The sequence below is a fragment of the Stenella coeruleoalba genome (assembly GCF_951394435.1).
Source record: "Stenella coeruleoalba genome assembly, chromosome: 9".
NCBI lineage: Eukaryota > Metazoa > Chordata > Mammalia > Artiodactyla > Delphinidae > Stenella > Stenella coeruleoalba.
The window spans coordinates 41,011,294-41,023,998 of record NC_137155.1 but is presented as its reverse complement, the minus strand read 5'-3'; the positions used below and the strand labels follow the sequence as shown (position 1 = coordinate 41,023,998).

Below are 12,705 nucleotides of genomic sequence, written 5' to 3'. Positions count from 1 at the left end.
AAACGTGAATGGATTAAGTGCTCCAACCAAAACACACAGGCTTGACGAATGGATACAAAAACAAGACCCATATATATGCTGTCTATAAGAGACTCACTTCAGACCTAGGGACACATACAAAGTGAAAGTGAGGGGATGGAAAAAGATATTCCATGCAAATGGGTATCAAAAGAAAGCTGGTGTAGTAATACTCATATCAGATAAAACAGACCTTAAGTAAAGAATGTTACAAGAGACAAGGAAGGACACTGCATAATGATCAAGGGATCAACCCAAGAAGATATAGCAATTATAAATATATATGCTCCCAACACAGAGCACCTCAATACATAAGGCAACTGCTAACAGCTATGAAATTGACAGTAACACAATAATAGTGGGGGACTTGAACACCTCACTTGCACCAATGGACAGATCATCCAAAAAGAAAATTAATTAAAAAATACAAGCTTTAAATGACACAATAGACTAGATAGATTTAATTGATATCTATAGGTCATTCCAACCAAAAACAGCAGATTACATTTTCTTCTCAAGTGCACATGGAACATTCTCCAGGATAGATCACATCTTGGGTCACAAATCAAACCTCAGTAAATTTAAGAAAATTGAAATCATATCAAGCACCTTTTCTGACCACAATGCTATGAGATTAGAAATCAATTACAGGGAAAAAAACATAAAAAACACAAACACATGGAGGCTAAACAATACATTACTAAATAACCAAGAGATCACTGAAGAAATCAAAGAGGAAATCAAAAAATACGTAGAGACAAATGACAATGAAAACATGATGATCCCAAACATGGGATGCAGCAAAAGCAGTTCTAAGAGAATTTTATAGCAATACAAGCCTACCTCAAGAAAAAAAAAATATGTCAAATAAACAATCTAACCTTACACCTAAAGGACTAGAGAAAGAAGAGCAAACAAAACCCAAAGTTAGTAGAAGGAAAGAAATCATAAAGGTCAAAGTAGAAATAAATGAAATAGAATAAAAGAAAACAATAGCAAAGATCAATAAAACTAAAAGCTGATTCTTGGAGAAGATAAACGAAATTGATAAACCATTAGCCAGACTCACCAAGAAAAAGGGGGAGAGAACTCAAAACAAAAAAATTAGGAATGAAAAAGAAGTTACAACGACACCGCAGAAGTATAAAGCATCCTAAGAGACTACAACAAGCAACTCTATGCCAATAAAATGGACAACCTGGAAAAAATGGACAAATTCTTAGAAAGGTATATCCTTCCAAGACTGAACCAGGAAGAAACAGAAAATATAAATGGAGCAATCGCAAGTAATGAAGTTTTAACTGTGATTAAAAATCTTCCAACAAACAAAAGTCCAGGACCAGATGGCTTCACAGGTGAATTCTATCAAACATTTAGAGAAGAGCTAACACCCATCCTTCTCAAACTCTTCCAAAAAACTGCAGAGGAAGGAGCACTCCCAAACTCGTTCTATGAGGCCACCATCACCCTGATACAAAAACAGACAAAGATACTACAAAAAAAGAAAATTACAGACCAATATCACTGATGAATATAGATGCAAAAATCCTCAACAAAATACTAGCAAACAGAATCCAACAGCACATTAAAAGGATCATACACCATGATCAAGTGGGATTTATCCCAGGGACGCAAGGATTCTTCAATATATGCAAATCAATCAATGTGATACACCATATTAACAAATGGAAGAATAAAAACCATATGACCATCTTAGTAGATGCAGAAAAAGCTTTTGACAAAATTCAACACCCATTTATGATAAAAATTCTCCAGAAAGTGGGCATAGAGGGAACCTACCTCAATATAATAAGGGCCATATACAACAAACCCACAGCAAACATCATTCTCAATGGTGAAAAACTGAAAGCATTTCCTCTAAGATCAGGAAAAAGACAAGGATATCCACTCTCACCACTATTATTCAACATAGTTTTGGAAGTCCTAGGCAAGACAATCAGAGAAGAAAAAGAAATAAAAGGAATACAAATTGGAAAAGAAGTAAAACTGTTACTGTTTGCAGATGACATGATAATATACATAGAGAATCCTAAAGATGCCACCAATAAACTACTAGAGCTAATCAATGAATTTGGTAAAGTTGCAGGATACAAAATTAATGCACAGAAATCTCTTGCATTCCTATACACTAATGATGAAAAATGTGAAAGAGAAATTAAGGAAACACTCCCATTTATCACTGCAACAAAAAGAATAAAATACCTAGGAATAAACCTACCTAGGGAGACAAAAGACCTGTATGCAGAAAACTATAAGACACTGATGGAAGAAATTAAAGATGATACAGATGGAGACATATACTATATTCTTGGATTGGAAGAATCAATATTGTGAAAATGAGTATACTACCAAAAGCAATCTACAGATTCAATGCTATCCCTATCAAATTACCAATGGCATTTTTTACATAACTAGAACAAAAAATCTTAAAATTTGTATGGAGACACAAAAGACCCCGAACAGCCAAGCAGTCTTGAGGGAAAAAAACAGAGCTGGAGGAATCAGACTGCCTGACCTCAGACTATACTACAAAACTACAGTAATCAATAGAGTATGGTACTGGCACAAAAAACAGAGATATAGATCAATGGAACACGATAGAAAGTCCAGAGATAAACCCCTGCACCTGTGGTCAACTAATCTATGACAAAAGAGGCAAGTATATGCAATGGAGAAAAGACAGCCTCTTTAATAAGTGGTGCTCGGAAAACTGGACAGCTACATGTAAAAGAATGAAATTAGAACACTCCCTAACACCACACAGAAAAATAAACTCAAACTGGATTAGAGACCTAAATGTAAGACTGGACACTATAAAACTCTTAGAGGAAAACATAGGAAGAACACTCTGTGACATAAATCACAGCGAGATCTTTTTTGATCCACCTCCTAGAGTAATGGAAATAAATAACAAAAATAAACAAATGGGACCTACTGAAACTTAAAAGCTTTTGCAAAGCACAGGAAACTACAAAGAAGACAAAAAGACAACTCTCAGAATGGGAAAAAATATTTGTAAATGAATCAACAGATAAAGGATTAATCTCCGAAATATATAAACAGCTCATGCAGCTCATTATTAAAAAAACAAATAACCCAATCCAAAAATGGGCAGAAGACCTAAATAGACATTTCTCCAAAGATGTACAGATGGCCAAGAAGCTCATGAGAAGCTGTTCAACATCACTAATATTAGAGAAATGCAAATCAAAACTACAAGGAGGTATCACCTCACACCAATTAGAATAGGCATCATCAAAAACCTACAAATAACAAATGCTGGAGCGGGTGTGGAGAAAAGGGAACCCTCTTGCTCTCTTGGTGGAAATATAAATTGGTACAGCCACTATGGAGAACAGTATGGAGGTTCCTTAAAACACTAAAAATAGAATTACCATATGACCCAGCAATGCCACTACTGGGCATATACCCAGAGGAAACCATAATTCAAAAAGACACATGCACGGCAATGTTCACTGCAGCACTATTTACAATAGCCAGGTCATGGAAGCAACCTAAATGCCCATTGACAGACGAATGAATAAAGAAGTTGTGGTACATATATACAGTGGAATATTACTTGGCCATAAAAAGGAACGAAATTGGGTCATTTGTAGAGACGTGGATGAATCTAGAGACTGTCATACAGAGTGAAGTAAGTCAGAAAGAGAAAAACAAATATCATATATTAACACATATATGTGGAACCTAGAAAAATGGTACAGATGAACCAGTTTGCAGGGCAGAAACTGAGACACAGATGTAGAGAACAAATGTACGGACACGAAGTGGGGAAAGCGGTGGGGGTGGTGGTGGTGGTGGTGGTGTGATGAATTGGGGATTGGGGTTGACATATATACACTAATATTTATAAAATGCATAACTAATAAGAAACTGTTGTATAAAAAAGTAGAACAAAATTAAAATAAAATTAATTTTCAATGATAGGTTTTTTTAAATGAGTAAGTTATATCTATTATTCTTCCCTTTCCAGACATATATAATACATAATAAGATAAATTCTTAGACTACTAAATTGGTTCTTAATTCCTGGGCATATTCCAATATCTCAAATTAGTTTCAAATTAGTTTGGGATATTCCAAAATATCTTATTTCTAATGAAATGAGACAATTTTACCTGATTTCTCATTTTGAGGAGCGTCTATCCTAGAATCAATTTAATGAAACCTTTTCTAGTTTATTATTTTATTTTATTTTATTTTCTTGAAATGCTTTAGACCAAAAGAACAGTTATTTTGAAATATTTTACTCAAAATAAGGAAATGCCCAATATAAAGAAAAGGCAATTTTTTTTCTACTTTCAAAAATTTTACTTACAAATGTTAAATTTGTGTGAGATTATTAATCATGTCATTATAAATGTAACTGCCTATGTTTTGGAATTATTAGTAAATGAGCTGTCTCATACCAATAGAAAACATCAAGTATAAAACATCCAGCATAAAATTTTCAAGCACATAAGTTCCATGTAATAAATAAGCTTTTTCATTGTAGCAATGAATAGACAACAATTATCACAGAAATACTACCCTATGAGAAATACTAACCTACAGTCCTACTGCTGATTATGACCAAACTAAAGGATATCATATGTTATTTAGTTTTTAAGAAAGTAAGGGGATAAAAGAAGAAAATCTGGATAAAATTGTCAATGACATTGCTTTATCAATAAGATTAATGCCATTAACATTTTTAAAGAGTTAATGCTAACTCTTTTTGTCCCAAAAGCTTTTAAAATGCCTTAAAAGACTTTTCAAATCAACATTTTCTATTCTTGCGCACTATGTGGTTTAATTTATTTGCTATTTCAAGGGTATTTAAAACAGAAAAAGCATGAAAAGGAACTCACGTTTCAACTATATAAAATAATCACACTGTAAAAACTATCCATTATTAAGTTTATAATCTTATGTAATATCTTCAGGATTTAAAAAAATTCTGGTGATTTAAAGCAGTGGTTAAACTAGAAGTTGATTCTTTTTTTTAAATTTTTATTTATTTATTTATATTTTGGGGGGCTGCGTTGGGTTTTCGTTGCTGCGCACTGTCTTTCTCTAGTTGCGGTGAGCGGGCGCTGCTCTTTGTTGCCATGCACAGGCTTCTCATTGTGGTGGCTTCTCCTGTTGCGGAGCACGGGCTTCAGTAGTTGTGGCACTCGGGCTCAGTAGTTGTGGCTCACGGGCTCTAGAGCACAGGCTCAGTAGTTTTGGCACACGGGCTTAGTTGCTCCGCGGCATGTGAGATTTTCTTGGACCAGGGATCAAACCCGTGTCCCCTGCATTGGCAGGCGGATTCTTAACCACTGCGCCACCAGGGAAGCCCTAGAAGTTGATTCTTAAATTGAGTCTCTCTAGTGAGAGTCAAGAAGCATAAGTAAAAGCAAATAAGGAACTGAAGAAAAACTGTCTCTATTTGTCGGGAGAGTAAAATAAAAAATAGGAGACAGTGTCATTTGTGACACTGAGAGACAATGTGATCACTTACTGCATAAGTCACCTGGAGAATGCTCACATCTTTCTCAGCAGCAATGAGAAAGGACCCTATCCTGGAGGGTAAAGAATTAACAAAGTATCTGCCATGATATTAAAGGGTCTTTGTCTGTGAGTAATGAAAGCAAAAACAAACCAAACTGGGAACAAATCCTCGTCTTGTAAATGCCTCATGTCATGTTAAGCGTTGGCAGAGGTACAATTTGATCATTTTTCTCTTTCCTTTATTCCCATCCTTTGGGTCATATAATTGAAACTGTACTGAATCTGGTCCCATGGCTATTTCTTGCCACTAAGTAGGTTGAGAGCCATGAGTACTGAGAAGATCACTCTATATTCTTTTTGAAATACATAAGGCCACTATACATTCTTCTAGAATCAATGTTAAAGGAAACATTATTAATAAAGTTTAGAATCCTTTCACCTTGATCTATAGTATAAAGTTATTTAAGTCAGTTTTGGCATAAAACTTATTTGTTTGGTACACTAAAAGCTGTATTATTTTCTAGAAGGAAGCCAAAATTTTATGGCATTTATGCCAAACCAGGATTACACAGCCAGCCCCATGTAAGAATAAAAACATTGCTCAACCAAAGGAACTTGGAGGTCCCAGTGAGAGGGTTCCTAGGTGAACCTCCTTCAAAACTCTGCAGATAATACCTTCTTTACATGAGGAAGGGCATGATGTCCAGTCACTGTATGGCGTCACGATACAGTCCTTCCTACAAGGAAGCAGGCAGGGCTTCACTGTTTCAGGTCGAAGGCTTTCAGGACACCTGGGAAAAGCAAAGGGAAACTACTAGACCTCTACAGTAATCCAGAAAACCAGGTAATTTAGTATCTTTAGAATTTTTATTGCTGAAATTGCTAAACAGGCATCAATCTGTATTATTTAACTTAACCTCTAGGATCCTTTCTGCTTTTGACAAGGGCTATAAAACCAAAATAATTATTCCAAACTGAAACTCCATAAAGTTTCTCAAAGCAGGAAGTGTAAATTTAATTATAGTAATTGTGCTATGTAGAAGAAAATACAATAATTCTATTTTATCCATTTATAACAATCTCTCCATTAATAAATCTGTATTTTGCAACATGCTTTATAAGAAATTTATGGAAGTTCAAATTACCAATTTAAGGACCCAAAGCTACATCTTTGTATAACTAAATAGGCTTATTGCCAATTATAATCTTCCAGGTTATTCTGCACTTTATTTTTACAAAATATGTTTAGCACAAAATAAATTTATAATGTAGTATATTCTATACATAGTATATGCTCAAAAACCAATATTGTATTTACAGCTAAGTATTTCATAACAAATAAGTAAAAAAATAATAAAAGTGTATAGCTCATTAAGATAAACAATTTTTGCTTTATTCCTGGTTTCATTCACTGTCTCTACTCTTATCTTTTCTTCCATTTTATTCCTAGTTTTAAATTATTGGGTTTTAAATATTTTTATAAATTACAATATTTTTAGAACAAAAAGAGTGAATATAAATAAAACAAAAATAGCCAATAAGTAATTTAAAGAAAAATAAAACACTATGTTCTTGACATAAATTAGAGTAAAATTAATTATTATTTTATAAAAATACACCAAAAATATATTATTAGGAAAACAAGAGAAAAATAATGACAAAACACTGAAATGTCTTACACTATATAAGGTTTTCACTTCCTAAAAGATAATTTTAGGAAGCTGATATATGTGTTTTAAATATACTGTTTTGTTTATTGTATACTTATTACATGGTTTTCAAACTTTCCAATTCTTCTCTGCATCTTCACAATCTGATTCTACTATCATTAGTGGTCAAATGTTGGTCAGGAACACTAGAAGAAGATGTATATTATGACAACAAAATATAATAACATAATTCACGTAACTAGAAGTACTTAATGTTCTGATTCCTAAGAAATTCTCTTTTGAGGTCATATCAATCTCTGACAAGTGAGCTAAGAGGCAGTGAAGAAATAAACCAAACAATCAGTATAACTGTTGCTGGAATAATTTGGCAAATTAGTGAAAAATGGGATTTAAAAATACTCCCCATAGAAGAAGCCAAATTTTTTGTTAAGTCAAGATAAACTCTTTCAACAAGTAAGTTAATCAGGTTTTCAGAACTGAACTATGAGTGAAAAAACCAACATCATTCATTTCCTTCTCATAATTTCTTTACAGTGCTTTGCTGACACTTCATTTTTAATATATCTATAATTTTTTTATCTACATATCCTATCTCATCCACAAGTATTATGTTCTATTCAGCTATACAGATACATGCCTTTCTCTCTCATTCTGTAACACTAGGGCTTATTTGAAAGTGGATTTTAAAAAAATATATTGGATTCAACATTTCAAAAAGAAATTATCTCCCTGGTTTATGTTGAGTATAGGCTTGGATTTTCCTAATTGCTATGCCTACTCAAGGTCATGGACGGCAAAGAAATTTAGATGAGAATCATAGAAGGCAACGTTTTTTTACGATTGAGTTTATAAATCACTAGAATTATAACTTCACCTACATCCTTAACCAGGAAATATTATATGGCAAAACCCACATATAATCCTGTTAATTCTTTTGAAACTATGGAATTATTGATTAGTAATTATTATTGGAAGCACTCCTCCTCAATGAGGCAGTTTTATAACTTTAACAGTGGGAGAGCATTACTCAATTACATGCTCTTCAAATTTTAGCCCTCAATAAGTCAACGGAATTTACGTTATCATTGACAAACTCCAAAATTCTGTTTTATATGGTTTAGAAATTTCCTTAGCAAGATACTTGGTTAACTGTGGAGAAAAAAATTACTAAAAACAAAGCCATTAAATGAACACACAAAGATAAATTATACAGCCTAGATTACATCCAGTAAAATGAATTCAGACTTCCTTTGGTGAGGCAATTGGTTCAGTCAACATGCTTCTTTTCTCCTTTGTACTGTTTGTATTTAGTGTCTGTGGTTTAAATCAAGGAATTGATTTTCCCCCAAATCTTATTCAAGGTCAAATTAAACAGATGTGATAGGAGTTGAAGTTTGTTACTCGGAGGATAGATAAGATCAATAACATTGATTTTACCATTGCACAGTAATCTGTTTTATTAAGAAGAGTTTAAAACAAGGTTTCTATTTGCATTTTTGTTTCAAATGCCTAGTACTGAAAAGCAGTCATTGAATTTAACCTAGTATTTAGGCATAAGGGTAGTAACATTTTCTTTTGAATTCACAGTATTTGCTTAATTTTTTAGAACTTTAAGGGCAAAGTAAACCCATTTGATTTAAGAAATCTATACTTGTATCCAGGTCATTGAATAAAGGCTGCAAGGGTAAAGCACATTTTTAATGGATTATTGTGGTGGTCTGACATGGGGCTTCAGGATACCCTTTCTACTCAATGATTTAATAACATTAATCCACCAGGCTTTTCCACACATAGGCTTGTGCATATGTACATCCACTGCTCAGAAATATATTTTGTAGTTTGCATAAGTGAGGAAAATACCAACAGCAACATCTAAAAAGTGATTAACTGCAAAATAGGAACAGAGTGAGCTTACCCATAGAAGCTCAGCACAACAACCCTCCAATCTGTACCATGACAAGTTAGTCAGGTTATAACCCTCTACACTGAATATTTCTACCTCTCTGCTTGTCCCAGAAAGACCCACAATTCTCCAGCACTTGGGACTTCCGCTTCTGCTGTTACTGCTATTGAATTTTAATACACTGCACATTAATATCCTTTGTTAGATTCATTACAACTTTAGCATTATTTCTATTAAAATATTGGTTTGGGGCTACCTATTAAGCATGTGGAATTGTTTTTCAGTGTGTTCAAGTCTTTTGGCATGTATTTTCTAATATATTTCTTAATTTCAAAGTACATAAACAAATAAAGTATGGGACAAAATACTGCTAATGTCCAGAACCCTGGCCATTAGTAAAAAACAACTCATAATGGGATTCTTATTTATCCCCTGGAGTTTGTCATATGTCAGTTACATTATTATCCTTTCCCTGAAACACTAAGAACTATCTCAAATTTTTAAGAGAAAATACAATTTCTAAGGTTTATTGAGTGCTTACATTACTACAATTTCTTTTCATTAAATCCTTTCAAAAATTTTTGAAAACTGAAGCCAGAATCTGTTAAGTAGTATGCTTAAGATCACACATGATACCTAAGCACTTAGCCAAGTATTTGGAAATTATGAGGCCATTTTTATACCAATGCAAACGTATGGGTTTTACTTTCCATGTTTCACATGGCTAAGATGATTTGAATTTTAAAAGATTTATGCTGTCTAAATCTCAAAAGGTAAAGAGTTCTTTTTTCCTCTTGGCATATATATATATATATATATATATTTTTTTTTTTTTTTTTTTAATTAATTAATTAATTTATTTTTGGCTGTGTTGGGTCTTCCTTGCTGCATGCGGGCTTTCTCTAGTTGTGGAGAGTGGGGACTACTCTTCACTGGGGTGCGTGGGCTTCTCACTGCGGTGGCTTCTCTTGTTGCACAGCACGGGCTCTAGGCGTGTGGGCTTTAGTAGCTGCAGCATGCGGGCTCAGTAGTTTTGGCTCGCGGGCTCTAGAGCGCAGGCTCACTAGTTGCGGCGCACAGACTTAGTTGCTCCGCGGCATGTGGGATCTTCCTGGGCCAGGGCTCGAACCCGTGTCCCTGGCAGTAGCAGGAGGATACTTAACCACTGTACCACCAGGGAAGTCCTTGGCATATATTTTTATAACTGATTAACTTTGTCTAAGAAAGAATTAGCCCAGTTATGCTATGACATGTTTTTGTTTATATTTCTCACAAGGCACATACAATATGCCAACTCTCTAGTTCTTTGCCCTCCCCTCTAGCAAATCGTTTGCCTTGTTGTTACACTACTGGTAACTACAGTAAGAAACTGATGGTTTTTCTGCTTATTATAACACTCATCCTATCCTAAGGCTCTCTCTTGGGAATAAATGGCTTATTCATTTAACCATTAAAAGATGTAATAATTTGGCCTCAGTATTTTTGATCTAGTACTTTCTAGGGGAAATGAAAGGCAGAGCATAGAAGGCTACCGCCCAATTAAACTAGATCGGCAGCCTCCATAGCCTACGGATATAAAGGAGGTCATGGATGACCTCCACTGCTAGGACTTCATATACTGTCATTATTGATCAGCCAGACCAAAAGCAAGCAGTTCTTTCATTGCTTCACTAGCTCAATAAAAGCAGAAACTGCTACTGTAACACTGAAAGTAGATACCACATAGAAAGATTTCTAGAGAATTTATGGATCCCAGGTACAAGACTCTCAAGCTGTTACAACTTTATCAGTGGCTGCATTCAAAACAAAGAAGTCTTACTCTTGAGGCCAGGTATGATAAGAATCAAATGCTTCCTTTCATGAAGCAAGTAAAGCCTAAGCCAATCCCTGCATGGCTGGCCACAGAATTTACTGTTGTCATTCTAAAGCCCTTACTTTTTGGGTCCCACTTGGCCAACATTGACCCGCACACAGATGACTTTTCTTGTCTGCATGCCAACAGAGCAAGAGGCCTCCCCGTTCCAAGTTGTAGTTGTGTTGAAGGATGAAACTGAGGTGTCCTCGATGCACTGGCCCCAGGGACCAGTTTGCCAGTGGTACACAGTACAGGGATGCTCGTTACAGCTGCGCACCTCTTGCAAAGCACTGCTATTTGGACACTGAGCTCCACCTATAAAAATGGACAACATTAGCAGATTAGATATGGTGCCAACAGGAACCTTACCATTCTCTGTTCCTTGTAATTAACAATAACAATGATACCTGCCACTTAGCACATGTGACCAGTGCACTGCTAGGAAGGCAAATTGCATAGTAAACTTATCTCATTTGGCATGGTCTGGCTTAAAATTTAAACTATGTGGTATATATGATATTTGGTTTGGGGCACTCAGGAGGACCTCAAAGAGAGAGGCCATTATTCACTAGAGAAGATGAAACTGAGGAACAAATAAAGCCTATGTAATTGCTAACCAGGGGAAACATGGGCATTGAGACTCTGTGGATGGAGAAAACCCAGTGTGTTTTCAAATGCTATCCCTCAAAATGAAAGCCTTAATTACAGGTTTCAAAGTGCTGATTATTTCAATGAATTAGGATTTAGGGTGATTAGAAACAGGGGTTTTAAAATCAACTGATGCTTTCTGACTTTCCATAGCATTATTGGAGAAGCCATGTAGTAATGATAATATCGTATTTCTTCAAATCTAAGATGTGACTGACTGTGGGATAGACCATCATTTTATGTGTCCCAAAGAAAGAGAAATGGCTGCAAATTAAACTACAATACTTTTTATCAACTCTAATTTTTACTGTATGCTTACTGAAATTGCTTTGTATGACTTACTGACATAATTTTAAAAAATATAACCCTTTTACATACTTTAAAAGGGACGGTATTCCTAAAACTTCTTTACATTCAGAATCCAAATATTTCAAGTAGTTTTTAGACTCGCACTCATCAAAGTTTGTGTTCTCCTACACTATCATCTCTGTGGCATCAAACGTGTTCATGATGCAGGATTTCTTCAAGAGTGTTCCCCTGTTGTCTCCAGCGTTTTCTTCCAGGATACTGGTACCTATTTCTAAGTTCTGATACTGTTGCATTTTTTTTTTTATTTTTTTATTTTTTGCGGTACGTGGGCCTCTCACTGTTGTGGTCTCTCCCGTTGCGGAGCACAGGCTCTGGACGCGCAGGCTCAGCGGCCATGGCTCACGGGCCCAGCCGCTCTGCGGCATGTGGGATCTTCCCGGACCAGAGCATGAACCCGTGTCCCCTGCATTGGCAGGCGGACTCTCAACCACTGCGCCACCACGGAAGCCCTTGCTGTTGCATTTTTAATCATACCAGAAGATGTCTATGAATGAGAGGTTTAAGCAGGCAACTGAGGAACGGTTTACTTTCCTTCCTCAAATGGCCCTTAGCTGTTTTTGTTTCTTTGTTTTTGGCAGAAATATCATGAGGTTGCTATTGCTCCCAGGAATAACAATGAAATTCACATGTACTAGCAATGAAAACTGTGTTATAACTGCTGCTTGGCCACAGTGATCTTAAAATGCATCCATTGTGGATAAAGAAGATGTGGTACATATATACAA

At 35.3% G+C, this 12,705-nt stretch overlaps 1 protein-coding gene across 1 annotated transcript in view; it reads right to left on the bottom strand.

Moving 5' to 3' along the window:
• The window catches only part of THSD7A (thrombospondin type 1 domain containing 7A), a 458,451-nt gene that overhangs the window by 82,474 nt on the left and 363,272 nt on the right, over nucleotides 1-12,705 (bottom strand). The window contains exons 8-9 of the mRNA XM_079931758.1: nucleotides 11,044-11,278; nucleotides 6,211-6,326 (exon numbers count right to left, since the gene is read on the bottom strand). Of these exons, the coding sequence (XP_079787884.1) occupies nucleotides 6,211-6,326; nucleotides 11,044-11,278 (351 nt within the window). The remainder of the gene's footprint in view (nucleotides 1-6,210; nucleotides 6,327-11,043; nucleotides 11,279-12,705) is intronic.